The 12,080-nt window shown below is 58.8% G+C and overlaps 1 protein-coding gene across 1 annotated transcript in view; it reads right to left on the bottom strand.

The window, feature by feature from the left end:
- LOC144948832 (dedicator of cytokinesis protein 9-like) overlaps positions 1-12,080 on the bottom strand; it is a gene marked incomplete at its 5' end in the record, with an annotated part of 71,846 nt that overhangs the window by 14,621 nt on the left and 45,145 nt on the right. Inside the window, 10 exons of the mRNA XM_078878483.1 lie at positions 1,353-1,462; positions 2,554-2,673; positions 3,381-3,438; positions 3,775-3,990; positions 6,466-6,579; positions 8,038-8,214; positions 8,669-8,806; positions 9,441-9,550; positions 10,697-10,839; positions 11,339-11,389. Of these exons, the coding sequence (XP_078734609.1) occupies positions 1,353-1,462; positions 2,554-2,673; positions 3,381-3,438; positions 3,775-3,990; positions 6,466-6,579; positions 8,038-8,214; positions 8,669-8,806; positions 9,441-9,550; positions 10,697-10,839; positions 11,339-11,389 (1,237 nt within the window). The remainder of the gene's footprint in view (positions 1-1,352; positions 1,463-2,553; positions 2,674-3,380; positions 3,439-3,774; positions 3,991-6,465; positions 6,580-8,037; positions 8,215-8,668; positions 8,807-9,440; positions 9,551-10,696; positions 10,840-11,338; positions 11,390-12,080) is intronic.

The following is a 12,080-nucleotide window of genomic DNA, read 5'->3' on the forward strand; positions in this document are numbered from 1 at the left end:
CCTCACCACCAACCACGATGACCTCACCACCGACCACGATGACCTCATCACCAACCACGATGACCTCATCACCAACCACGATGACCTCACCACCAACCACGATGACCCACCACCAACCACGATGACCTCACCACCGACCACGATGACCTCACCACCAAACAACGATGACCTCATCACCAACCACGATGACCTCATCACCAACCACGATGACCTCATCACCAACCACGATGACCTCACCACCGACCACGATGACCTCATCGCCGACCACGATGACCTCACCACCAACCACGATGACCTCATCACCAACCACGATGACCTCACCACCAGCCACGATGACCTCATCACCAACCACGATGACCTCACCACCATCCACGATGACCTCATCACCAACCATGATGACCTCATCACCAACTACGATGACCTCATCACCAACCACGATGACCTCACCACCAACCACGATGACCTCATCACCAGCCACGATGACCTCACCACCAACCACGATGACCTCATCACCAACCACGATGACCTCATCACCAGCCACGATGACCTCATCACCAACCACGATGACCTCATCACCAACCATGATGACCTCACCACCAACCACGATGACCTCATCACCAACCACGATGACCTCATCACCAACCACGATGACCTCATCACCAACCACGATGACCTCACCACCGACCACGATGACCTCACCACCGACCACGATGACCTCATCACCGACCACGATGACCTCATCACCAACCACGATGACCTCACCACCAACCACGATGACCTCACCACCGACCACGATGACCTCATCACCGACCACGATGACCTCATCACCAACCACGATGACCTCATCACCAAACCCTGCAACTACCTGCGTTTGAAGCGGTAGATCTCAGCCGTTGCCAAATTAAAATAATAACGTTAACAACTATTCTTGCTACAACTTCTACAACTTTCGATTTAAAGCTTTCGTGACTGCAGGGATTCATCTTCTTGGTTCTTTCGGTAAAGTCACGTAGAAGGGAAATAATAAAATAATAAAAATAAAACATAATAAAATAATTCTCACGACGTTTCGGCCACAACGCAAGCAGCCGTCCTCAGGTGAAGAACAGGTCTGTCAGGGAGACAGCGTCTGAACGAGACCTGTTCTCCACCTGAGGACGGCTGCTTGCGTTGTGGCCGAAACGTCGTGAGAAGTATTTTATTATGTTTTATTTTTATTATTTCATTATTTCCCTTCTACGTGACTTTACCGAAAGAACTTCTACAACGCTGCGCGTAATGAAAGGGGGGGGGGGGGGTGGGGGGGCCTGCGACGAGGCGCGTTGTGCGTAGCCATCCCCATCACGACGCACCTCGCTGAAGTGCACGTCCTGGGTGCCGCACTCATCGTCCTCGGCCGTCTCCTCGTCCGTCACGTTGGGCGTGATGCTCTCGAACGCCGCGACGCCCTGCATCAGCACGCCTGGACACACGCACGCACGCCGACAACGACGACGACCGCCATTCACCACCGAGTGCCGGGGGGAACGTAACCGCGATCGCTGCACTTTGGGGCCTACGCGGAGTGGCAGGCGCCCTGCATCAGCGCACACAGGCACTACACGCGCGCACCACACGCGCGCACCACACGCGCACCACACGCACACCAACAACGACCGCCTGCCGGCCAATCACCACCGAGTGCCGGGGGTATCACCGCGATGGCTGATCTTTGGGGCTACACAGAGTGGCATTATACCCGCTGGCAAGTTACGGGAGAAATCCGTGCGTTGTGGGGGTTTAACTAGCAGATGCTAGCAGATGCACCGCCTACAGTCCTCACTGTGCCACCTGGCTTCCGGGCGCCACGGTGGCAAGATGTTAACTCCCTCGCCTGGTATGCAGGAGGTCGTGGGTTCGATTCCGACCCTGACGCCTGCTGTATATCTCTCTCCCCACATGTAGAATCAACATTTGGCTGCTATAAATTTCTACTTGATAAGCCACTTCGTTGAGCTATCATTTGTGGCCAGGTCGCTTCTGAAAAGGAACAACATAGCTCAGTGGGCCTGACCTGGTAAAATATAAATTAGAGCTTAAGTGCAAATAGTTTGTTTTATATGCCCGGCGCACCGCTCGTTGTTGCGAGCGTCGCTCCTCCGCCCTCCGTTGTTAGCTGGAGGGCGGCTGCCTCAAACCGTGCAGAAATATCCTTCAAGAGCCTCCCTCTGCAGGGGGCCGATCTTGACACCGCTGGCACCAGCCATCGGCAAGTCCACTCAGCTCGACATCCTCCAGTACCGCAGCAACCCATCTCTTCTGTAGCCAGTGCCACTCGCTCGCCCCATAGACTCGCAAACTCACTCACCCCCTGGCTCACACATCAGTCCGCCTCTTCGCTCGCGCTGTGCTGCTTGGGCTATGCACGCAGCCTCGCCTGCCGGAGACACTCGCTTGATACGGGGGGCCGTGCCACGCCATCAACTCGCGCGCCGCGCTGATAATAAACGTGCGCTCGCTGACGGCACTTGACCCCCCCCCCGCCCCCCCCCCCCCCCGTTGTTTTGCACTCACTCTGGGTGTCGTGCAGCGTGTTGTTGCTGCTGCTGCTCTCGTCGGGGTCGTCCGCGTTGACGTCGGGGTTTGCGTCGGGCTCCGGCGGTCTCTCCACTCGCCCCTCGGCGTCGCACACACCTGCGGTGAAATGAAATTAAAGTAAAAACGTTTTATTTTTACTACACAAGTAAGCCCTCACTGAGCTGCAGAGGTATTTTTTTTTGTTAGAAGCGACCCTGGCCGTCACAAGATGAGAGATCTACGAAGTGGCTTACTCTTAAACGCACGTTGTTTCTGAACGTGGAGGTGAAAAACTGGACGACCCGGAGAAATTCCACGCGACAACGGGGAGAACACGCAAACTCCAAATATACAGCAGCAGGCGTCAGGGTCGGGATTGAACCCACAACCTCCTGTATACCAGGCGAGGTAGTAAACATATCGCCTCCGTGCCAAGCTTCATAGGTGCTACTCGCTAACAGCACTTGTCCCAACAATCTGTTAAGGCTACACGGGGGAACTTTTTGTCTTTGTGTGTATCTGTGTGTGTGTGTATATCTGTGTGTGTGTATATGTCATCTCAGTCAGTCGACCCGTGGCACCTGGGTCTGCCCCGTGACCTCCTGCCAGCGGGCGTTCGACACTTCACGTGGCCTCAAGGTGCACATAGCCTGGCACAAGCGCCGTGGTGACGTCACCGCCACTTAGTGGCGAATGGCGGTTGTTGCTGTGTGTATTTGTGTGTGTATCTGTATGTGTGTGTGTATCTGTGTGTGTATCTGCATCTGTGTGTGTATCTGTGTGTCTGTGCGTATCTGTGCGTCTGTATTCGTGTGACCGCTCACCTCTCCTCTTCAGATATTTCGCCATGAGTGCCGCGATGTGGATGTGACACATGGCAGCCTGCAGGACACACGCGGCGCCACCGTCATCGCCAGGTCACAGGACATTCAACGCACAAAGCCCACCCCCCCGAGTGACGATAACGAGACCCCATTAAGTCCGACACACGGAGCACCTACGCCGGACCACCTTTGTGTGTTAGTGCTGCTGGTGCTACTGCTGCTGCTGTGTGTGCGAGTACGGCTGCTGTGTGTGTGTTAGTGTTGCTGGTGCTGCTGTGTGTGCGAGTACGGCTGCTGTGTGTGTGTTAGTGTTGCTGGTGCTGCTGTGTGTGCGAGTGCGGCTGGCGCTGCCGGCTATGCACGCAGCGAGCGGCGGCGCCGTCGGCGGCGGCACCTCGGAGAGGTCTCCGTTGCGCTCGTGCATGCGCGCCATGCTCTCGAGCCAGGCCTTGCGCAGCTCGGCCATGCCCGCGTAGGAGGTGGCGAGGCTGTGCTGCAGGTCGACCATCATCTCGGGGTCGCGCTCGTGCTCCTTCATCTGCAGCGTGGCCGTGAGGACGGCGCGCACGCGCTTCGTCAGCTCCTTCACCTGCCCCGCAAACGCGCTGCCCTGCGCACACACACGCGCGCACGGGCGTACATACACGTGCGCACAGAGATCCCACCCCCCACCCCGCATCCCGCATCCCACACCACCCCGTTTAGCCTTTAACGGGCTGTTGGGGCCAGTGCTGTTAGCGAGCAGCACCTGTGAATGTGGGCATGGCACGCAGGCAGGCGGGTGGCCGGCACCACGGCCGGCCACCTTTGGGATGGTGGCGACGGTGACGATGATGATGGCCATGGTGGTGATGACGGTGACGATGACGGTGGTGGCGCTGGTGATGACGGTGGTGGCGGTGGTGATGACGGTGGTGGCGGTGGTGATGACGGTGGTGGCGGTGGTGATGACGGTGATGACGGTGACGATGACGGTGGTGGTGATGACGGTGACGATGATGGTGGTGGCGGTGGTGATGACGGTGGTGGCGGTGGTGATGACGGTGGTGGCGGTGGTGATGACGGTGATGATGATGGTGGTGGCGGTGACGATGACGGTGATGACGGTGGTGATGACGGTGACGATGATGGTGGTGGCGGTGACGATGATGGTGGTGGCGGTGACAATGACGGTGGTGGCGGTGGTGATGAAGGTGACGATGATGGTGGTGGCGGTGGTGATGACGGTGGTGGCGGTGGTGATGACGGTGGTGGCGGTGGTGATGACGGTGGTGGCGGTGGTGATGACGGTGGTGGCGGTGGTGATGATGGTGATGACGGTGACGATGATGGTGGTGGCGGTGGTGATGACGGTGGTGGCGGTGGTGATGACGGTGGTGGCGGTGGTGATGACGGTGGTGGCGGTGGTGATGACGGTGGTGGCGGTGGTGATGACGGTGGTGGCGGTGACAATGACAGTGACGATGACGGTGGTGGCAGTGGTGATGACGGTGGCGATGACGGTGGTGGCGGTGGTGATGACGGTGGTGGCGGTGGTGATGACGGTGGTGGCGGTGGTGATGACGGTGGCGATGACGGTGGTGGCGGTGGTGATGACGGTGGTGGCGGTGGTGATGACGGTGGTGGCGGTGGTGATGACGGTGGTGGCGGTGGTGATGACGGTGACGATGACGATGGTGGCGGTGGTGATGACGGTGACGATGACGGTGGTGGCGGTGGTGATGACGGTGGTGGTGGTGGTGATGACGGTGGTGATGACGGTGGTGGCGGTGGTGATGACGGTGACGATGATGGTGGTGGCGGTGGTGATGACGGTGACGATGATGGCGGTGGTGGTGGTGGTGATGACGGTGGTGGCGGTGGTGATAACGGTGACGATGATGGTGGTGGCGGTGGTGATGACAGTGGTGGCGGTGGTGATGACGGTGACGATGACGGTGGTGGCGGTGGTGATGACGGTGACGATGACGGTGGTGGCGGTGGTGATGACGGTGACGATGATGGTGGTGGTGGTGGTGATGACGGTGGTGGCGGTGGTGATGACGGTGGTGGCGGAGGTGATGGTGGTGGTGGCAGTGGTGATGACGGTGACGATGATGGTGGTGGCGGTGACGATGACGGTGGTGATGACGGTGGTGGCGGTGACGATGACGGTGATGACGGTGGTGATGACGGTGACGATGATGGTGGTGGCGGTAGTGATGACGGTGGTGATGACGGTGGTGGCGGTGACGATGACGGTGGTGGCGGTGGTGATGACGGTGGTGGCGGTGGTGATGACGGTGGTGGCGGTGGTGATGACGGTGGTGATGACGGTGGTGGCGGTGGTGATGACGGTGACGATGATGGTGGTGGCGGTGGTGATGACGGTGACGATGATGGCGGTGGTGGTGGTGGTGATGACGGTGGTGGCGGTGGTGATAACGGTGACGATGATGGTGGTGGCGGTGGTGAGGACAGTGGTGGTGGTGGTGATGACGGTGACGATGACGGTGGTGGTGGTGGTGATGACGGTGACGATGACGGTGGTGGCGGTGGTGATGACGGTGACGATGATGGTGGTGGTGGTGGTGATGACGGTGGTGGCGGTGGTGATGACGGTGGTGGCGGTGGTGATGATGGTGGTGGCAGTGGTGATGACGGTGACGATGATGGTGGTGGTGGTGACGATGACGGTGGTGATGACGGTGGTGGCGGTGACGATGACGGTGATGACGGTGGTGATGACGGTGACGATGATGGTGGTGGCGGTAGTGATGACGGTGGTGATGACGGTGGTGGCGGTGACGATGACGGTGGTGGCGGTGGTGATGACGGTGGTGGCGGTGGTGATGACGGTGACGATGATGGTGGTGGCGGTAGTGATGACGGTGGTGATGACGGTGGTGGCGGTGACGATGACGGTGGTGGCGGTGGTGATGACGGTGGTGGCGGTGGTGATGACGGTGACGATGATGGTGGTGATGATGACGGTGATGACGGTGGTGGCGGTGGTGATGACGGTGGTGGCGGTGGTGATGGTGGTGGCGATGACGGTGATGACGGTGACAATGGAGGTGACGGTGGTGGCGGCGGTGGCGCGTACCCTCACGGTGGTGTCGCTCGCCGCGTACGCGTTGAGCGTGGAGAGCGCGCGCCGGAAGCGGGGGCCGCCCAGGTCCCCGGCCTCGCTCATGAGGCGGCTCACGGCCACGATCACCTGCACGCACGGCGCCGGCAACATCGTCGCGTGTCGGCTCTCGCACCGGAGCCTCGCTTGCAATGGCATCTCGCGCGCATCTCCTCGCCAGTTTACGTGTCGCTCTGTTGCTATATGTGTGCGCATGGTGTGTGTGTGTGTGCGTGGTGTGTGTGGTGTGTGTGGCGTGTGTGTGTGCGTGGTGTGTGTGCGGGGTGTGCGGTAGTGAGCACCTGTGTGTGTGTGTGCGTGTGTGTGCGTACGTGGTGTGTGTGGTGTGGTGTGTGCGCGTCGTGTGTGCACGTGGTGTATGTGCGTGGTGTGTGCGCGTGGTGTGTGTGCGGGGTGTGCGGTGTGAGCACCTGTGTGTGCGTGGTGTGTGTGCGTGGTGTGTGTGTGTGCGTGGTGTGTGTGCGTGGGGTGTGTGCGTGGTGTGTGTGTGCGTGGTGTGTGTGCATGGTGCGTGTGTGTGTGTGTGCGTGGTGTGTGTGCGGGGTGTGTGTGCGTGGGGTGTGTGCGTGGTGTGTGTGTGCGTGGTGTGTGTGCATGGTGCGTGTGTGTGTGTGCGTGGTGTGTGTGCGTGGTGTGTGTGCGTGGTGTGTGTGCGTGGTGTGTGTGCGTGGTGTGTGTGCGTGGTGTGTGTGCGTGGTGTGTGTGCGTGGTGTGTATGCGTGGTGTGTGTGCGTGGTGTGTGTGCGTGGTGTGCGGGGTGAGCACCTGCGTGTGTGTGCGTGGTGCGTGTGCGTGGTGCGTGTGCGTGGTGCGTGTGTGTGGTGTGTGGCGTGTGTGTGTGTGGTGTGTGTGCGTGGGGTGTGTGTGTGGTGCGTGTGTGTGGTGTGTACGTGTGTGTGCGTGGTGTGTGTGCGTGGTGCGTGTGCGTGGTGTGTGTGCGTGGTGTGCAGGGTGAGCACCTGCGTGTGTGTGCGTGGTGTGTGTGCGGGGTGAGCACCTGTGTGTGTGTGCGTGGTGTGTGTGTGTGGTGTATGTGCGTAGTGTGTCTGCGTGATGTGTGTGTGTGGTGCGTGTGTGTGGTGTGTACGTGTGTGTGGGGTGAGCACCTGCGTGTGTGTGCGTGGTGCGTGTGCGTGATGCGTGTGCGTGGTGCGTGTGCGTGGTGCGTGTGCGTGGTGCGTGTGCGTGGTGCGTATGTGGTGTGTGTGTGTGTGTGGTGTGTGTGCGTGGGGTGTGTGTGTGGTGCGTGTGTGTGGTGTGTACGTGTGTGTGCGTGGTGTGTGTGCGTGGTGCATCTGCGTGGTGCGTGTGCGTGGTGCGTGTGCGTGGTGCGTGTGCGTGGTGTGTGTGCGTGCTGTGTGTGCGTGGTGCGTGGTGTGTGTGGGTGGTGTGTATGCGTGGTGTGTGTGCGTGTGCGTGGTGCGTGTGCGTGGTGCGTGTGCGTGGTGCGTGTGCGTGGTGCGTGTGCGTGGTGTGTATGCGTGGTGTGTGTGCGTGGTGTGTGTGTGTGGTGTGCGGGGTGAGCACCTGCGTGTGTGTGCGTGAGAACGCGACGCGCCCCGACATCTCGAAGTTGAGGCGCATGAGGAGGTGCAGCAGCAGGCACGCCTGCGCCCAGCCCAGGCGCGACCCGCAGCAGCGCAGCGCCTCCAGGCACAGCGTGCCGCACAGCTCGCTGCGTCCTCGCAGGAATGCCACCTTGAACTTCGCACAGCACATACCACGCACAGAACATAGTGCACACACAGCACACACACAGCACATACAGCACACACAGAACACACACAGCACGCACAGAACATAGTGCACACATAGCACACGCAGAAAGCACAGCACACACACAGCACACACAACACACACAGCACATACACAACACACACAGCACACACAGACACAGCACACACAGCACACACACAGGACACACAGTATACACAGCACACACACAGCACACAGCACACACAGAACATAGTGCACACACAGCACACACAGCAAGCACAGCACACACACAGCACACACAGCACACACAGACACAGCACACACAGCACACACACAGCACACACAAAAGATAGCAAACAAACATAGCATTCACAGCAGATAGCACACACATAGCACACACGGCACACACAGCACACAGCACACACAGCACATAGCCACGTACCTTGTTGAGGAAAGTGTGCAGGGAAGCGAAGACGTGTCCGAGAGCGACGGCCGACTGGCCAGTGCGCAGCGCCGTCACGTAGACCCCGAAGGCGCGCTGCATCAGCACACCGTCCCCACCGCCCGCCAGCAGTCGCTCCTGCAGACGCGCGCACGGGCACGCACAGGCACGCATATACACACAGACACACACACACACGCATATACACACATAGACACGCACAGACACGCACAGACGCGCACACACGCGCACAGACACGCACACACGCGCACAGACACGCATATAAACACAGACACGCACAGACGCGCACACACACGCAGACACACACAGACACACACAGACACGCACAGACACACACAGGTGTTCGCTAACAGCACGTGGCTCAACAGTGTGTGTAGGCTACAACCGTGGATCTGTGTGTGTGGCAGTGTCTCGTAGGGGAGCGTGCTTGTTCTGGTTAGCGCGCTGCACTGCAAACCCGGCAAACTGAGTTCGATTCCCGCTCACTGCCACCAACACCAGTGACAATAATCTGCAACGGTCCCGGGCCCTCCCCTAGGTCAACTCAGTCTTAAACGAGTACGTGGTGCAGTGTGTAAACATCACCACCGGGGAGACAAAGGCGGTCGGGGGAGTGTTGCTTGCCACCCACCCCTCCGTGAGCCGTGCCGGCCTTCATAGGTGGCTGTTCGCTAACGGCACTTGCCCCAAGAAACTGATTGAGGCTATGCGGAGCGGCAATCTTTGTCCCCGCGTTGGCGACGCGCCGTACCTTGTAGTTGTGCGTGTAGAGCTCCATCGTGTCGAGCACGGTGAGGCAGACCTCCGTGGAGAGGTTCGCGGCTAGCAAGCACTGCTGCTGGGCCTCGACCTCCGAGCCTGCTAGAGGGACAGAGGGAGGGTCACGGGGGGTCACAGAGGGGAGAGAGAGAGGGGTCGTGGAGGGTCACGGAGGGGAGAGAGACAGTGAGGGGTCACGGAGGGTCACGGAGGAGAGAGAGAGGGAGGGGTCACGGAGGGTCACGGAGGGTCACGGAGGGGAGAGAGGGAGGGGTCACGGGGGGGTCACGGAGGAGAGAGAGAAAGAGAGAGGGGTCACGCAGGGTCAGGGAGAGAAAGAGGGAGGGAGGGGTCACGGAGGGGAGAGAAAGAGGGAGGGGTCACGGAGGGTCATGGAAAGAAAGAGGGAGGGAGGGGTCACGGAGGGGAGAGAAGGAGGGAGGGGTCACGGAGGGGAGAGAGAGAGGGAGGGGTCACGGAGGGGTCACGGAGGGGAGAGAAAGAGGGAGGGAGGGGTCACGGAGGGGAGAGAGAGGGAGGGGTCACGGAGGGTCACGGAAGGGTGAGAGATGTTCCACGTGAAGGCAAAAACGCATCCCAACAACAAACTCCTCACGTCCGCACTTCGCATCCCTCGTTCCCAGCCTCAATAGCTGCTCGCTAACAGCACTTGCCCCAACAGTCTGTTAAAGGCTATACGGAGGCATCTTTGTATTTAAGTCTCGACCGAAAGCTTTCCTGACTGCAGGAATTCATAATCTTTGGGTCATTCGGTAAAGCCACGTCGATATCTACGTAGATATCTAAGTGGCATTATATCTTTGTATTTATATTTGTGAATGCATATGCACGAATATCTGTATGTGTGTGTGTGTTTATGTTTGGATGTGTGTCTGGCTTGCAGAGCCCGAGCGTGTGAGTGTGGGGAGCGGTAGTGTAGCGGTTAGTGAGCTGCACTACGAACCTGGCGACCCGGGTTCGATTCCCGCTCACGGCAAACACCAGTGACGATTATCTGAACCGGTCCTGGGCCTCCCCTAGGTCGACTCAGCCTCAAACGAGTACCCGGTGCGGTGTGTAAACATCGCCACTGGGGAGACAAAGGCGGTCGGGCGTGGTGCTGGCCACCCACCCCCTCGCGTACCGTTCTGGCCTTCATAGGTGCACGCTAACAGCACTTGCCCCTACAGCCTGTTAAGGCTATACGGGGGATCTTTGTGTGTGAGTGTCTGCGCTGGCGAGCATTACCCATGCTGTTGCCCAGCAACCCTCCGTGCTGTCTCAGCTGCAGCAGCGTGTGTGGGGGGCGACGCGCTGGCAGCGTCTGAGAGCGCTTCACCTGCGCCCCCGGAAGGGGGGCACACACCTGTGCCGGCGGGCCCTCCCCTGCACTGCACACGCACGCACGGAGACAAAGACAAAGATCCCCCGTGTAGCCTTAACAGACTGTCGGGGCAAGTGCTGTAAGCGAAGCACCTGTTAAGGTTGGCACGGCACACGACGGGGTGGGTGGCCAGCGCCACGCCCCAGCCCAGCCCGCCTTTGTCTCCCACGTGGTGATGCTTACACACCACGCCTGGTACTCATTTGAGGCTGAGTCGACCCGTTCGGATAACCGTCACTGGCGTTTGTGGCCATGAGCGGGAATCAAACTCGGGTCGCCGGGTCCGTAGTGCGGCGCGCACACCGCTACACTGCCGCTCCCCACACGGTTACACACAGCACATGCACAAAGACACACACACACTGCCGTGTAACTCCTGTGACTTTGAAGAATCCTGTTACGGCGCGCAGTGCATTCTGGGAGCCTGCACTTCAGATACATCACATCACACTGTGCACGCTGTGACCCTGACTCGGTTGAATGAGGTGAGTAATGCAGGGAGTTACCTGCTGAGGTAGTGGCGCTTGCCCAGGTATTTAAACTGGTGCAGACACAACCTGCAAGAGAGCACAGGGAGAGGCATCACACACACAGCACACACAACACACAGCATACACACAGCACACATACAGCAAACAGCACACACAGCATACGTATACAACACACACAGCACACACACAGCACACACACACAGCACATACACACACACAGCACACACACAGTTCACAAACAGCTCTCACATATAGCACACGCACACATACACAGCGCACACATGTACACAACACACACAGCACACACACACAGGACACACATGTACCTAAACCCATTTTTTTTAACGAAACCTATTTTGTATTTTACCAGGTAAGGCTCACTGAGCCATGTAGCTTTTTTTCAGAAGTGTCCTGGCCACAAATGAGAGCTCAGCGAAGTGGCTTATCATCACGTGGACATTTATAGCAGCCAAACAGTCTAAACGCGTGTTTCTAAATGCGGAGGGAAAAACAGGAGGACCCCCAAAAAAAATCCACGTGACCACGGGGAGAGAGACACGCAAATTCCAAATATATAGCAGGCGTTAGGGTTGGGATCGAACCCACGACCTCCTGTGAACCATCTCACCACCGTCGCACCCTACACACAGCTCACACACAGCTCTCACATCACATACAGCAGACACACAGCACGCAGCTCGTGAAGGACACTACTGGACAATTGGAGGTAGCCGACCTCCAAGACCATCGGAGGGCG

This window comes from Lampetra fluviatilis, chromosome 51 (genome assembly GCF_964198595.1).
Source record: "Lampetra fluviatilis chromosome 51, kcLamFluv1.1, whole genome shotgun sequence".
Taxonomy (NCBI): Eukaryota; Metazoa; Chordata; class Hyperoartia; order Petromyzontiformes; family Petromyzontidae; genus Lampetra; species Lampetra fluviatilis.